General features: G+C 43.8%; 1 protein-coding gene across 1 annotated transcript in view; it reads right to left on the reverse strand.

Annotated features, from left to right (window-relative positions):
* Positions 1–17,525, reverse strand: part of AMPH (amphiphysin) — a 247,462-nt gene that overhangs the window by 71,014 nt on the left and 158,923 nt on the right. Inside the window, exons 8-11 of the mRNA XM_032874940.1 lie at positions 8,520–8,595; positions 7,737–7,819; positions 5,089–5,227; positions 3,874–4,002 (exon numbers count right to left, since the gene is read on the reverse strand). Of these exons, the coding sequence (XP_032730831.1) occupies positions 3,874–4,002; positions 5,089–5,227; positions 7,737–7,819; positions 8,520–8,595 (427 nt within the window). The remainder of the gene's footprint in view (positions 1–3,873; positions 4,003–5,088; positions 5,228–7,736; positions 7,820–8,519; positions 8,596–17,525) is intronic.

Here is a 17,525-nt window from a genome sequence, read left to right on the forward strand (position 1 = left end):
GAACACATTAACTTAAAGTATGTAAAGCAAAAGGGGATGCGGCCCCTACCAGCTCCCTCTGACCAGGACCTCTTTTCACAGCATCTTATGGGACTTGATGGAAAATGCTGTTTTAAAAGAATAGCACAGGAAACACACACACACACACACACACACACACACCTCTTCTTATTTAGTTTCTTGGGAGGGAAAAATAGAAAGGGCCGGGTTTGTCCCCTGGCAGTTTCATTTTTGTAAACACAGAACCAGAGAAGCAAGGTCAGCCCTTTTGTGTTGACACACGGATCTCTCCCTACTAGCAGGCAAGGAAATTTCTCAGAGAAGATTCTATGATAGAGTTAAAGTCTGAGGCCAATAGAGGGCTCTGTAGGTCTGATGGATTCCTTTCAAATCCCAAGACAAACTCAAGAGAGACTGTCACTGCAATGAAGCTTGGTGGATGGGACATACGAATCCATCAGATGTGAGGAATATCTCAGTCACCACATCTGGAACTTGTGGGTGGGATTAATGCAAACGTTGTTGTTCCCCACTGAGCTCAGAATAAAAACAGCAAACTGGGAACGCAGACCTATCTGTTCAATGTAGAATGCCGAATAAGCTTTGTAAAAATATCAACATAAAACTGAAAGGGACGACTCCCTATTACTATAAATACATGTATCTGGGAGGAAAGCTTTTCGGATACATCTCAGCTTGCTAAATTCCAATACTCTGCTTCCGTGCAACTGGCCATCTCATTTTCTCCTGGCATTCCTATTTATTCTTTTTCATCATTTACCTGTGCATGTTTAAAAACAGCATAGTCCCAAGGGCAACCCTCTTGGGCCCCCTCGCTCTTCGGGAGGTTTGTACTATCACTTTGCTATCGCTCAATAAACCTTACTTTGCTGCCCACCAAATAAATAAATTAAAATAAAATAAAATAAAAACATTAAAGTCTTGATGAGACCATCCATTCACTTAGAATGCATAGCTTGACATATAGTCTGATCAACGTATCTGATGTTACAAGCAGGCACATGTATGAGTGAGTCAAATAGGCAAAATATGGAGTATTTCAAGTCACACTATTTTTAAGTGGAGCAGCTGTAAGTGGTCAGTCATGATATACCCTTGACTCAGCTTGATATTTCCCTGGAAGAAATCTGTTCATTCACTGTGGTACTTTGTTCATGGCCATACATTTGGAAATCCTGGCCTGTAACAGCGGTTCTCACAGTGTGGTCCCACGACCAGCAGCCTCAGCATCACTTGTGAGGAACAGAGATTCTCGGACCCCACCCCGGATCTGTCGACTCTGGAACTGCTGCATGTGACCCAAAAGGCGTGAAAGAACACATTATCTGAGCACAGCTACAGAGGAACAAGGAACTGAGGAAACAGTCAAGAAGCTTCAGGGAAAGGCAACATCTGTGCAATTTTGAATAAAGCTACATCGTATCACTCATTGGGGGGAAAGTGAACTGAAACATAAATCCCTGCCTCAGGCCCTCTCTTGACATGGTGACCTGAGATGAACAGCTGCTTAGTCAATGGAGTTGCTCCTGGTCACCCTCTGTGGTTCACACGGTTCACACTGGAGCCACGCCGCTTTAAATGTGGGGAAAAAAACACAGAAACCCCCTGCTCCCTCCTCCTAATGAAAACATAACATAAATGAAGCTGAATCCCAAATATGCACCTCCACAAGGTCTCTGGTGGTTAGTGCTTTCCAAATCACCTAGCACACTGGAGGGCACACCCAGCAAGCATGTTATAAAGGTCCAGACGGTGGGAAGCGATGTCTTCCTTCCCTCCCCAGGGCTTTGGAACAGTGCGCCAAGACCAGCCAGGCTGGGGCAGGCTGCCCTCCAGCCAGCGGCATCCCTGTGGCAGCCCCAGCCCAAGCCCTTTCTGCTGTGACAGGTGTCTCCTCTGCCTCTATCCGGGACTCTTGACTTTACCCATGACTGCTGCTCAGTATTGTGAACGTTCACACTCAGAGAAGTACTTCAGAGACTCTTCTGGCATTTGTGATTTTAAAAAGTGCTTTCTTTTTTTTCCTAGCACCAAAGACCTTATGTGAGCCAGCCAACTACAAATAACAAAACATTTTAAAGGAAAAAACTGTCTTGAGCCCCCAGCTTTGCTTTAGAACTCATCTATGTGCCATGTTGCCTCGACTTCAGTTGCTTCCAGTGCTAAGTGGGGGTGTCTTCCGCCAAGGGCATCTGGCTTCTAGGTGAGCACGTTCCCTTAGCGGATGGGATTGAGAGCATGCTATCCAAGGGTGCAGGGGCAAGCAACTTGAGTAAGGATAAGGATATGATCACCTTAAACCCCTCAGTCTGAAACTGATGTAGCAAGAAAGAGAAGGAAACTGAGCTGCTAGCAAATCAAAGGGAGAGGACACGTTGGGAATGAAGACTGGAGTTTGGGGTCCACACAATGGCTGGTGCCTGGTCAGATCACCTGACTCCGAGACTGCTATCTCTGGAGGCATCTGTGGAGCCACAGACATCATCTGTCCGTGTGCTCATCAACGTGCACGTCTCCCCCTTCAAAGGAGCTGCTAAATCACATGTCAAGGCCCCGTTACCTTAACCAATTCACCATCTCCTACCAAACACGGAAGGAAAACAATAGCTAAAAGTTATTGCACCTTATTCATAAATGCCCTTAAAAGCAATGACACATTTTGATCTGCGTTTCTTCTGAGTTTCTATTTCCTGAGCTCTCTGTGATTAGCACATTACTCCTGTTATTATCAACAGGATGTGATTGTAATTAGCACGTGATACCCAGTGTCGTTATGGACGTACTCAGTAATTACAGCACTGCATTCACAACTCTTGCAAGATGTAGGTATTATTTCTGATTCTGAGACCACCGGGGATAAGTAATATTGGCAGGATGTTCCTGGGGAATCTCACTCTTAAAAAAATAGCTTCAGGTTATGTATTTGGGGAGGGTATGTGCTATGGTGAGTGCTGTGAAGCGTGTAAACCTGGCAAATTCACAGACCTGTACCCCTGAAGGTAATAATACATTATATGTTTATAAAAAAATTAAAAAATGATTTAAAAAAATAGCTTCAATGGCATGAGGAAAAGCTCTGGAAGTGAAGAATCTTCATTCAAGGCAACAGGACAACCAAGTGGCTAGCAGAGAGGGGTCTGCAGCCTACCAAGGGAGCTGGAGCCAGAGCAGGTGCACCCAGGTGTCTTTGCCAAATCATGTAAATGGATACAGTTACTTGTGCTGAAGGCCAAACAGCTTGAAAATATTCACCTCTTTTAACTTCATTTTCCTATTCTCTACCAGGAAGCAATGTAAAAGAAATAACTGAGGCTGTAAACATGAATTAACATATACTGACATTCATAGAAGTGCTGGTGAAGAAACAGGAAATCAGAAAAGACCTGTGACCGCAATCACGGGCTGGTCCATCCATCAGAGAGAATACTCTGCTTCCACATTTTCTTTGGAAGAGACAATATTATGACATGAAAAAATTGTTCAAAAAGCTGAAGCAGAAAAGTCAGGAGTCCATAACAATACAATCTGGATGTTGTGGTATGGCATCGGTACATAGCTAGAAATCAAAGCCTGAAGGAAAACACGCCAAAGTGCGTTAGTGTCTAGGTGAGGGCGGTATGATGTAAGTAATCGTTAAAATTCTTCATTTTACACTTTTCAGTATTTCCAAAAACTGTGTATATGCCTCCCATTTGAGAATGCCTTAGACATACCAAGTGATTAAGGCCAACCTGGAGGGAGACCGGAAGTGATGCTGCTGGCTCCGACATCTGGCATCTTGAAAGATGGTCCCCGAGGATCCCGCTGCCCTGGTACCTGTGTGCTCATCCCAGCTCTGCAGCAGGCACTTACCTGTGAAGGTGTCGTCACGCTGATTTCTGGGACAAAGTTGTCCTCGAAGAAACTGATGATGTTCTCCTGCTGGAGTTCCTTTGTTGGGGTGACTTTAGGCAGCGGTGGGACGGGAGGCCCCTTCCTTGTCTACAAAACATGAGAGACACAAGCAAATTAATTCGGCCAAAGATGGCATCTGAGTTGTGTGGAAATGCCACCTGAACAGCGCTGGGCAGACATGCTGCAGTGACTGACATTCAGATATGCACAGAGAAAAAAGGGACCTGAGTAGAGAGTGCACCTGGTCCTATGTGACCCTGGGAGCTCCCACAAGCAAGGGCCCCCTGAGAATCACTCAGGGAGTGCAACCCCGTGTACTTCGAGGCCAGCGCTGCACAGCCGGGCCAGGGCCAGGGCCAGGTGCCTACGCCTCTCAAGTTAAACTAGGGCTGCCCCCTTTGTGAAGTCAACCAAAACGGAGTCCTCATTTCAGCAAGAAATTAGAATTTTGACACTATAATCAGGAAAGCTTTTCACTGGATTCCGTGAGATCACCCACAGAGAACAAGCATTTCACTTTCTAATAGAGTGTTTTGAGAGGTAAGGACTTCACAGAACTATTCCACGGACCTTCTCACCACTTCCCTTAGTTTCAAAGACTTGAACTTCAACTCTTGCTGTAGGAATTTCACCTTCACCCCAAGTGGGGAAGACAAGGGTGGCAATGTTGTTCTGTATTGACCTTTTCCAGCCCTCACTGTTTTTCTCGATGGCTTATTCCAGATACTTTTGATGATTGTCTACTCATGTGCCGCATACTGTGGGTGATACCAGAAGATGTAAAATGGCATATAAACCAGGCTTGTGAAGCTTTCTTGGCCAGAGTTTCTACAAGTGTGCCCGAAAATGCTAGAAGGAGGGAATGTCCAGGGAGAAGGTGACATTGATTGGGCCCTTCTGAGAGCGAGAGGTGGGAGGAGAGGAGTGCATGTGAGCCTAAGGAAGCTGAGGTTGTGGAGAGAAGTCTCAACACACCCGAACACAGGGCATGTGAGAAAACAGGAATCCAAGTTGGAGAGGTTGATTTCTTAGCAACCATCACAATGCCCACAGCCTCTAAGTCTCCCCAACAGGAAACTCCTTTTAATGCCCCAGCACTATGGGATTATCCCAGATGGGATCACCTCACCACCAGTTCTTGCATTCTCCCCAGTACATTTTACCTCTTCCTACCTGTGAAGGTGACCTAGGCCTGGCTGGTGCGGGAGACGCAGGTGCCAGCGTGTGATTGGGACTAGCTGTTGGGCTCGGGATGGGTGAGGCCTCCTCGGGCGGTGATGGTGTCTTTGCGATGCGGAGAGGACCAGAATCACTAGATGAACACACAAGAGTCAGCGATGAGCCTTCTAGAGAACAGCACTTACTTTCCAGGGTCCTCCATCTCAGAGGAATCCTGAGAACATCTGGTTCTGTCTGTCATGTAGCCCCCTTCTAAATTAGTTCTGGTGGTTACTAACAGTGCTGGTGAAACTGGTACCATTATTGTTTATGGTCTGTGTGCCAGACCCCATTCATTCATATTATCTCTAACCGTTGCAACACCCATGCATCAATGTCTCCACTTTATAGGTAGTAGAGTGGGGCACAGAGAGGTTAAAAACCCTTAAAGTCACTCGGCAATTTGGTGGCTCTGAGTTTAGGCCTTGGGAAGGCAAACCCTCTGTTCTTTCCGTTGTGCCAAACAGACTCTGCAAGAATTTTCCAAGTATAAGCTGACTTAGCTGAATTACTTTCACCTTTGGTGTACAAGAAAATCTTGCTATGTCATAATCTATACAAAAATCTACCCTGAAAATGATAAATTTGATGTTAAAGGTGTCCTCAGAATAGTGCTAAGATTTTACAGGAGTCACGGGCGCCTGGGTGGCTCAGTTGGTTAAGCATCTACCTTTGGCTCAGGTCATGATCTCAAGGCCCTGGGATCAAGTCCTGCATTGGGCTCCCTGCTCAGTGGGGACCCTGCTTCTCCCTCTGCCCTGACTTGTGTGTGCTCTCTCTCTCAAATAAATAAATAAAATCTTTAAAAATAAGGTTTTATAGGAATCTTTTCTGATAACATTGGGAAATAAATTCATTAGCTGTTCCTCTTTCTACACCTTATAAAACAAAGGCTTGGCTCAGACACCTGACGTGTGCAAACAAATTATGTGAAGGCAGAGAGTCAATAATGTCTCCTGGGAACCCACCATGTTCCTGGCACCAGGCCAGATGCCTGGGACCAGCTCAAATGCAATGACCAGGAGGGCACTGGGGACACATCCTACTCTCTAGTCTTTCTAATGTCTACAGATTGAGGGAGGAGGGTCTATATACCCCAAAATAAATAAGCTCACACACCACAGCATGGTCTACATATTCAAGGGAGTGGGTCCTGCGGAGGACACGGATAAGCCGCATGATTGAGGCTCTGCCACCAACCATGGCCTCTGCCGGGAAGGACGGCCCCAGTCTATGCTCAAGAGGGCAACCACTGAGCTCACTCACCACCTCGTTCTGCAGAGGAATGATGTAAAAAAATGAAAGGAACATTTGTTAAGTGGTCATGACCCCGTTTTCTCTTCATTTTATCTAATTCAGCAATATTGAGACTTTCAGACACAGCTGTCCTTTTCATGTCTTTAGGAGGGAGTAACCCTTCATTTTTTCATGTACATCATTGTTAAAATACCCGATGTCATTTTGACGTTCTTATTACAACTTTCTCTTTGTTCCAAGTTCATACTGAAATACTATAGAGGAAGCAGTAGTCCTTTCATGTATTCTTTTAGGGAATGTCCTTTCCCTTAAAAAATAAGAGATACTAAATCCTTGTTTCATATAGCTCTGTAACAGAGACTATGATGAGTACAGATAATACAAAGAACATCAAAGAAGAAAATCAGCTCTCTCCAGAGAGGTCTGAACATATGGTGATGGGGGCACCTGTGCAGGAGTGTGTGTTTTTATAAATGTGTGTGTATGAGTATTTATGTTGACTGACATTAAAAATGCAAGTATTACCTTACAAACCATTTAGTTCAATACTATCTTTTTTTTTCTGCTGATTTAAAAAAAAAGCAAGAGATACAGAGAGAGATCTTTAACCAGAGAATTAATTGGACGCACTTAAGGAAGGCAAAGTAAGTTAACTGTATAGTCAGAAACTGGAAAGCTGGATCTTCTTACTTCCAGCCCAAGGACCATTAGCCCGCATTCCTTGAGTACATAATGCCTGAGAAGAATGGATTAAAGGGATTCCAAAATCACAGGAGAAAGCTGGTGGGAAGCCAGGTCCTAGAAAGGTAGATGATCTGCTTATGGATAGCTGGGCCTTTGATACCACAAAACAATGTGCAAAAGAGTCAAAACAATGCAGTGTTGGAAAGGTCAAGTTAAGAGATAGGATGGTGGTGAGGTCTCACCTACACACTTTCCTTTCCCAAAATGGACCATTAAAGATGCCAGCACCAAAGGTAAGAACTCAGTGTCGTGTGTTTGGGGAATTCCTTTCTTCTCCAAAGAAAGTTAACAAGTGCATGACTAGAAATTATATGTTAAAAATTTACACCACTGTTGACGGGTCTCCTGGAAAATGGAGAAAGGCAAATAGCCAATTCTGTTGTGACCACGACAGACACCCACACTGAGTAAATCTGAAAGCTAAAGGTCAACATACAAGCCCAGAATGAGGCTGCCGTCAGCCTCAGTATGGAAAGTCTCCTTAGTTTTAGATTTTTCTAGAATGAGTAAAATAGCATAGGCTTGTGCAGACTACAGAAATTGCAACAAGCATTGTGTTAAAGGCGAACAGACATAACTTGGCTCCGATGAAGACAGCCTACCTGGGAGCTCCTTGAATGGTGAAGGCCTTATCAGCATGCTGGTCACCCAGCTTCGTCATCACTTCATACAATTTGTGGCAAAGCTAGAGGGACAGAGACCATTTGTCTATTAGCCGTTAAGTCATTCTGAGGTCAATTCAGGCTACTGCTCCAAGAAAGGATCTGTCTACTGAGAATCTTACATACTATGGATGGTCTCCGGACAACTTAAATTCTGCAAATGGGCAATTTAAAATTCATGTCAAAAGTGAAAGGCCACAAACACAAATAAACTTTTAAAAAAACAAAATATATCATTAATCAGAGGACAGAACAGAAAACGAAAACTTATTGTTCCCACTGACTCTAGTAGAGATAAAGTCATACAACTACCCTGCTAAACTCAGACTTCAGCGGATGACAGAAGGGCTGATTGTCTGACCATTCAGATACCAGTTCCTCCTCAGCCTAAGAAGTACTGCTTGAACACTAACTTTCAAAGCTGACTGAGAACAAAGCAAAACAAGACCGTGAGACTGGGACACAGAGAAAAAGCATCTCAGAAGAGAAACGGACACAGGCTGTGATTCCTGGGAGCCTGTCTGTACACCCAGAGATAAAATCTGGACAAAACAGAACTATGTGGTCACTACACAACATCAGAGCAACACCACTGAGCACAGTAACGCACCATGAAAACAAACACACAGATGATGTTGCTGCACCATTTCATGCGCTTTCAGAGGAAAAAAAAAAAAAAGTTCATTTTCTACTCCACCAGTAAAAATAATCATCGTTACTCACCACTGCAATTTCCTTATGAAACTTGGCCTCGAGGCTGGAAACATTTTTGAAAGTGTTGACGTAAAAACCGACCCGTCTACCATGCAGAGACACAGAGGGGAGAGAAGGGCAGGGAAAGATCAGTCAGCAGAACTGTAATTTTAAAGGTGATAAAATCTTAAATAAATGCATTCCTTCCTCTGATGTTTTCTTCCTATGATGTTGACTAACACCGGACCAAATCTTCTGGCTTGGAGCAGAACCCCTCCTAATGCGGCTGACGCCTGGGGACCGTGGCTCTCACCTGTGCAGCACAGCTGGAGGTGTTTCTGATTCAGCAGGTCCCAGTCGGGGACAGAGGATTTGCATTTCTACCAAGTTCTCAGTGACACTGAGGCTGCTAGTGCAGGGAGAATGCTTTTGGGAAGCACAGCCCTAAGAATCTGTTTGTATTTTAGATGTGTGTCGTGTAAAGGGCTGGAGATAGAGAAGTTTACCTTTCATTTTTATACCCTATGCGTGGTCTCGTTTTGGTACCATGTATTTGGATTCTGAAATATGTTTGGTGGAGAAAACAGAAAACTACCAGTTCATTGTAATTCCTCAAAGTAAGAGTGTGCTTTCACTGAGCAAAAAGAAACACAAGATGTCCAGTACCACTATCTCACACGTGTGTGAAGCAAATCCATGGAGTGGAGGTGTACCGGGAGGGACAGTCTTAGGTCTCTAATAGTTAGCATACGCAGCAGCCCTTGCGGATTCAGCCTGGCACCTCCTGTATGGGCTCCCTTTGCTCTCCCTTTCAGTGAGGACCCTTTTGAGTCTATTAATTCAACCCTTCTGAATCCACCTAGTAAATTACTACTTTAACCCATGTTCTTGTTTCAATAACATTCTCAAAAATAACTCCAGAATCCTGACTGGTTCACTAGATTCCAAATCCCAAGTAAGGACTTAGATGCCAGAAACATTAGATAAGGCAGATATATGGAATAAACATACACTCAGGGCGGGGGAAGGGGATTGTAATTAAAATACTTATTTGGGGGGCGCCTGCATGGTTCAGGTGGTTAAGCGTCTGCCTTCAGCCCATGTCATGATCCCAGGGTCCTGTGATGGAGTCCCACATCGGGCTCCCTGCCTAGTACAGAGCCTGCTTCTTCCTCCCCCTGTACCTCTCCCCCCATGCTCATGCTCTATCTCTCTCTCGTGCTCTCTTTCTCAAATAAATAAATAAAATCATTTTTTTTAAAGGCATATTTATTTGGGGGGGAGTAAGAATGTTCCCGTTAACATCAGATGCCTGAACATCTGCTTGAGAGGATAAACTTTGGGTGCCCTGAGGGCCCCTCTTATTTAGGACCCCTCTTATTTAAACAATGACATGAGGGGTACCTGGAGGACACGGACAACGACAGTTAAGCATCCAACCCTTAATTTTTGCTCAGGTTATGATCTCGGGGTCATGGGATCAAGCCCCACATGGGGCTTTGCTCTCAACACGGAGTCAGCTTGAGCTTCTCTCCTATCCCTCTTTCTGCCCCTCCCTGGCTCATGCTATCTTCCTTTCTCTCAAATAAATGAATAAAATCTTTAAGCAAGGACATGAACAGATAGAGAAAAGAGTGCTTCCCATTTCTCTGTGCCTTGTGGTAAGCAGGATTCCAATAAGCCGGATGGACGAATGTTCCATCATCATTAAAGGAGACAGAAAGAGCAGCCATCGAAACATTTTACATATTCCCTCACTTCATTCTTGTAACCACCCCCAAGACAGTGAGCCTCAGCACACTGTCTGGCTAACTGAGGAACAGACAGATTCACTGTCTAGGGTCTTGCAATTTATCAGTGGAGAACCTGTATTTGGACCCAAAAGGAGGAAAACCAATAGAAAAGCATGCACTGTCAGTCAAGAAATTCTGCTTAAGCATGAATATCATTATTTCTGTGGTTTCTGATAAAATCAGGTGGTTTAGAATTTTAACAAAAGATAAAAATTGAGATTCAGAGATGAAATACTAGGTAAACACTATATGCATCCCATTAGTAAAATTACTTTTTCTATGGGTTAACCTATACCTTAAATTCCTACCATGTTTCACTTATTTATTTTTTTTATTACCTTATAAGACTAGTTTGTTTGGGTTTCTTTCATTTTTTTCATTTACTGAGGTTTAACTGATAAATAAAATGGTAAGATATTTAAAGTGTGCATTGTGATGACCTGATATACAATTGTGAGGGGTTCCCCCCATCTAGTTAATTAACACAGATATCACCTTATGCATTTATCCTGTGTGTGAACATTTCTACTCTCTCGGCAAATTTCAATTATATAATATAGTGTTATAGAGCTGTGGGTAACCTTTTAACCAAGCTCTCCGTATTTCCCCCACCTTCACTTTTCCACTTTCTGTTTCTGTGAGTTTGCCTTTTTGATTCAGATTCCACATATAAGTGCTATGATGCAGTATCGCCTCACACCTGTCAGAAGGGCTATCATCAAAAAGAGGTAACAAGTATTGGCGAGGATGTGGAGAAAAGGGACCCCTCGTGCCCTGTTGGTGGGATTATAAGTGGGTATAGCCAGTGTGGAGAAGTCCTCAAAAAGTTAAAAACGGAACTACCATTGGATCCAGCAATCCCACTGCTGGGGCAATTTCTGAAGGAATGAAAACAGGATCTTGCAGAGATGCAGGCACTGCCTTGTTCATGGCAGCGTTCTTCACAGCAGCCGAGATAGGAAAGCAATCCCAGTGTCCCTCAACCGGTAATGCTTAGAGGTAGGATACATATACACACACAAACACATAGGTCATTTTATGTATTACTTCACAACAAAATGAAAAAAGAGGTGAATTCAGGGACGCATGGTCACTGTAGCTATTGAACATTATGATTAAGCAGGACATATGTCCTTCTCTGTCTGGTTTATTTCACTCAGCATGATACCCTAAAGGGATACCCTAATAGTTACTCCCAAATGGCATAACCTCCTTTCTTATGACTGAGTAATATCCATTGTGTGTATGTGTATGTGTCTCTATGTATGTATCTGTAGACAGATAGATGGACGTATAGATAGACAGACAGGTACACATACATATATTAATAAAGAAAATCCTAGCACAGGATGTTCAGGGAACTAGTAACTACCTGAGAGGGTCAGACCAGCAGCCTAGGAGATGAGAGCCCACCAAAGCAGGCAGATCTATGCTCTGAGGCCAAGGATCTTCCAGATCACTTGCAGGCCATGCTTGCTTGCAGCCTCTAGCCATGTCTAAGGCAGGGGCACGGAGAGGACCTGCAGTGGAGGAAACTGACTAAAGCAGCAGCTGGATGAGAGGCGAGATGGCAAGCCCTGGGACAACACCGCAGAGGGACTGGCTCACTCTTCTGTTGGTGGGCAAGTCTTCCTAGTACACCACTTCTCTGGGACTCCCATCAACAGTCATTCCACATACCTTCCCCCTCATTCAATTACTCAACAAAGAGCTGATTCACTCTAGGTTCATGCCTAGTGGTGGGCTCCAGGGGCTCTGAGAATGATAGTCCAGGTAGAGGAGGACCTGAGCGCAGATTCCTGAACACACGCTCTGTCATTCTGGTGAGTCAAAGAAGCAGATTCCAAGACAGCTTGTGAATGTTAAAGTTACCACAAAAGGTCACCCCCAATGAAATAGCAAAAACGAGTAGATTTGGACAGAAACAGCTAAAGGCATTGAGAAGAGAGGGGAATTAACAGCCTTGTGTCAGCTGCGAATGTCTGCTTGAGAGGATAAACTTAGGCTGCCCTGAAGAAGGGTCAGATTTAAATAGAAGGCAGGAGAAGATGTGTGAATGGGAGGGTATAGAGGGATGGGGGTGTACGTGGATGGAGGGTGTAGGTGGATGGGGTGTAGATGATGGGGGTATAATGGGGGGGTAGAGATGGATGCAGGTGTAGATGCATGGGGAGTGCAGACGGCCAGGAAGTACAGAGGGACGGGGGTATAGACGGGGGGTGCAGAAGGGGAGTACAGATGGAGGGGTTGTGTAGGGTGTAGTTGACCTCCATTGGTGAGTATTGTTTTTATTTTCAAAATAAAACCCTAATGAAGATCTATGAATTAAGACTTGGTGCACAGCTCTACTCTTTCCTTGGAGTAAGTTTCTTGAATATAAGTGCTGTGTGAGAGGCAGACACCATAGAAGTTTGATGACTAGTGCCAAGCTGCTCCCACCCAGGCTGGGTCCTTCGACTCCCTCAGCTCTCAGCATGAGGTTATACAAAACCGTTGTAAATTTGATAGGCAAGAGTTAACACCTTGCTGACTTTCATACTTATATTCCTTTAATTAAAGTTAATACTTTTTTCTTCATTTATTAGCCATTCGTTTTGCTTCTTTTGTGAGTCACCTATTCATATTTTGTATTTATTTCTTAGTGCTTATTTTTTTCTTGTTTATTTGTAAGGGAATTACTATTAAACATATTGATCCTTGGACACATTTAGCAAAAACAAGAGTTCCCGTTCTTCTGTCTTTAAATTTTATTTTCTGATATATAGTTTATATCAATATCTGATATAGAGTTTATATAAATTATTATCATGGCACCTGGGTGGTTCAGTGGGTTAAGCGTTCTACTCTTGATTTCAGCTCAGGTCATGATCCCAGGGTGGTGAGATCAAGCCCTGCATCTGGCTCCATGCTCACTGGGGAGTCTGCTTGAGATTCTCCCTCTCCCTCTGTCCCTCCCTGTCACCCCCACTCTCGTTTCTCTCTCTCTAGACAAGAGAGTATTATTTAGGGAAATAATTGGTGTGGTGCCAGGAATACCTTGTTGAGAATGACTAAACAAATATCAATAAATTTTCTAATATTTTTATAGTATATTTTAGAACTTAAGTCAACTAGCATGTATTTAACTTAGAAAAAAAGTGTTGAATATCTTTGATGCAATTGACCAGATAATGGTTTTCTTCAATTTATGAAATCAGAGGCTCTTTTAAAGTAGGGAACGCCTTTGACTCACTCACTACCAGAGGCACTAATAAGGCACCTGGTCAGAGCAAGCATGCAGTAAATATTCAACAAATGAATGAAAGAACTAGTGTGCATTCGTCCCCACTGCAAAGGCATATTCTGACTGTACGTGGCTACCTTAGCTTGTAGAAAACTGATGTCACCAGCAGGAGGCGTACATCCACCAACAGCAGCAGGCTGTGAGTACAGTGAGGTTTCACTTCACAAGGTCTTCATAAACGCGGGGCTCTGAGATATTCCTACTTCCCTGAAGGACTTCTCTGAGGCATCCTCAGACCCCATCTGGTTAGCCGTCAGACCAACTTCAATCCTTTATTAAGACAGTGCTTTGTCCTTGGAAACAGTGGGAAGGATTAAGAGCTGAGCTATCACCACCAAGGTTCGCAGGCCAGGACACAATGACCTGGCGATGTCCTAAGGGAAGCCTGTGTGGGTCAGGGTGGGGTCACTATTTTTCCCCTGAGCCCCCTGCAATGGAGTAAACATCCTCCACCATCCTGCACTAACTAGGGGGGTGGACTAGAAGAAGGAAGAATTTTCTTCTATCTGGCCCCGGATCCTGAGCCTCTGAGCACACTGATACACCTCCTCTGAGATTTAAGCCACACGTATTCAGCCTCTATACGGCTCATCTCCCAACCTCCCAGGCCCCAACCTTTCCACCGTGCCCCACAGCATGTGTCTCATGACGTCCCTCTCTCCCCTTCCCTGGGCCCTAACACAAGCACAGCAGATCCCCACAATATGACTCTCCACGCAAATAAGAAACTCCCTGGCTCACTGACCTTGCGAGCCCTGGATCTTGCCATCACTCAAACCAAGATGAGAACACTCCCTACTCTCACTTCCTGGACCACAAGATCCTTGATTCATTCACTTCTGTTCCACTTGCTAATTTTTTTTTAATCTCTCTGAGATCACTGGCCCTTTTCTTCCAGGCTACTGCCCCCTCGGGCTCAACATCTGGCTTTATCAAGTGTAGGCCTCTCGATGCTGGGGGCCCACTGGGTGGCCCAGTTCCACCAACACCTGGTCTTTATCCCTCATCCTCCACTTGCTCCAGAAACCCTCAGTCCTACATTATCCCATATGTGCCGCTGCCACTGTCAACCTCTCAAAACAGTAACGGCTATTTTAAAAGGCTTCCCTTGCCCTCTTAACTCCCCTCTACCTGCTGCCATGATTCCTCAGGTCCACCTTCGTCAAGATCCTGCTTCACCAACCATGGTATCTCCAGTGCCTGCAGTCAGGCTTGTGACACCGCCCTCAGCTGGAACCTATCTGGAAACTTCCCTTTGCTTCCCTGGAAGCAATACACTCTTCCTCTCTGCTGCTTGACCTCCATTATTTTGTTTTTTGTTTTTAAGATTTTATTTATTTATTTGACAGACAGAGATCACAAGTAGGCAGAGAGGCAGGCAGAGAGAGAAAGGGAGGAAGCAGGCTCCCTGCTGAGCAGAGAGCCCGATGCGGGGCTCGATCCTAGGACCCCGAGATCATGACCTGAGCCGAAGGCAGAGGCTTAACCCACTGAGCCACCCAGGTGCCCCTAACCTCTGTTTTATAAGTGATTCTCCTGGCACTCCTTCACTGGTAAAATTCTCTCCATTCTTGGCTTCTAAGGTACTCCTCTTCTGGGTCTTCTACATCTGTGATTATTTCCCCTCAGGCTCATCTGCAGGCCCCTCTTCCAGGACATTCCTTAAATACCACTGCTGTCAGTACTCATTTCAGTACAGGAGGTACCACAGCACAGAAGCCTATTTAAGGGCCAGCTTTAGGATTTATAAACCTTACAGTATCAGGCAAAGTGTTTAACCAGTATCATCCGTGGCCTCCTCATTTGTAACATGAGGGTATAGGTAATTGTGATAATTAGAGATTATGCATGCAAAGTACATAAAATGATACCTGAAAATAGACAGTATTCAATAATAAATGAGCTCTTTTTCTCTCACATACACACACACAATACACACAATACAGTCAAAAAATACAATATATATATAAAGGCCTAAAAAAGATTAACAAATCAGGAAACAAAAGTGTTGGTGAGGATGTGGAGGGTCCTCAAAAAGATAAAAATAGAGCCACCCTACAACCCAGCAAAAGATGGTATTTATCCAAAAGATGCAAATATAGTGACCCTAAGGGACACCCATACCCCAATGTTTCTAGCAGCAATGTCCACGATAGCCAAACAATGGAAAGAACCCAGAGGTCCATCAACAGATGAATGGATAAAGATGTAATACACACACACACACACACACACACACACACACGATGGAATATTTCTCAGCCATCAAAAAACCCTGAAATTTTACCATTTGCAATGATGTGGATAGAGCTAGAGAGTATTATGCTAAATGAAATAAGTCAGAGAAAGACAGATTTCACTCATATGCAGAATTTAGGAAGCAAAACAGGATCAAAGGGTAAGGGAGGGAAAAATAAAATAAGACAAAATCTGAGAGGGAAACAAACCATAAGAGACTCTCAACTCTAGAAAACTGCGGGTTGCTGGAGGGGAAAGAGTGGGGGGATGGGATTACTGGGTGATCAGCATGAAAGCGGGCATGAGATGTGATGAGTACTGGGTGTTATATGTAACTGATGAAATCACTGAACTCTACCTCTGAAACTAATAATATACTATATGTTAATTAACTGAATTTAAATAAAACCAAAAAAAATTTTGAAAAGGCCTAAACTACGTTTTCATCTAAAGGCAGGACCTGATTGACATACAAAAGAGTGAGCCTTGAGTGTGGGAATAAGTCAGTGGATTATAAAAGCACCGAAGCATTGAGATTGCATTTGGCCAGATGAGGGGAAATGTTTCCCTCCAAATTTATCCTTCAAATATTCCCATTGTGTTTAAGTTCTTATCAAGTCTTTCATATTACAAGATACTCTGACAGATTCTTACACTGAATGACCAAATACTATCTGGGGAAGACACATAAGCCTCAATGACATCAGTCATCGCTCGTTTTGAATTCTTACAGAGAACATTAGGAAAAGAAATTAGTTACACACCCAATACATATTAAAGCAAATAATAACTGTGTTCTGGCAATTTTGGCCATTTCCCCAGAAGTATTATCTCATAATTGGAAGTGTTGAATATTGTGGTACCTTAGCTCTTGCAAAATCAGTTTAAAAAGCAATTGAGTAAGTAATTACATTTGAGACCACAAAAATTCCTTTAGAGGGGGAAAGAACAGAGTAACTGTCTAAATTGTATGCAAATGACACTTGTGTTTGGGACGGGATATCTGTAGAGGAAGATAATAAGCTCTGGGGAACTACCAGCTGACTTGATGAGTGTCCTTAATGAGGACGAAGACATGGATGCCAAAGACAGATATAAAGATCTTAGATACAAGTATTGCTTGAAATATGAGTATAAAATACATTTCTTTCCTTAAAAGACTTTATTTATTTATTTGACAGAGAGAGGGAACACAAGCAGGGGGCGTGGGAAGAGGAGAAGCAGGCTTCCCGCCGAGCAGGGAAACTGATGTGGGCCTTGATCCCAGGACCCTGGGACCATGACCTGAGCTGAAGGCAGAAGGCAGATGCTTAGAGACTGAGCCACCCAAGCACCCGTAAAATAGATTTCTTAAAAATATATAATTTCATATAATTTGTGATTTTAAAAAGGCATGAATACTTCAATCAAAATTATGAATAGGTATTTGCTTCATCTGTATCCCTAGAAGTTTTCTATGTTCAGGCTGCTCAAAATCCTCTTCCTTGGGCACACACAGTAGGCTGCTCAGCAGACCACAAAGATTTGTCAAGGTAGAGCTTCTGAATGACAAGGTGGACAGGATGAGGTCAAAGACACAAATGTGAGGACAAGACCACCATCATTACCCACAGTGAGAGTAAGGGCAGTGGCAGTGAGAATAGGGAGAGAGAGACCAATCCAGAAGACCACAGAGAAAAAGGATGGATTGATTCCTTTGATGGTCCTCTGGTTTTCTATAGT

The sequence above is a fragment of the Lontra canadensis genome, unplaced genomic scaffold (genome assembly GCF_010015895.1).
Source record: "Lontra canadensis isolate GAN:19392208 unplaced genomic scaffold, GSC_riverotter_1.0 scaffold54, whole genome shotgun sequence".
Taxonomy (NCBI): domain Eukaryota; kingdom Metazoa; phylum Chordata; class Mammalia; order Carnivora; family Mustelidae; genus Lontra; species Lontra canadensis.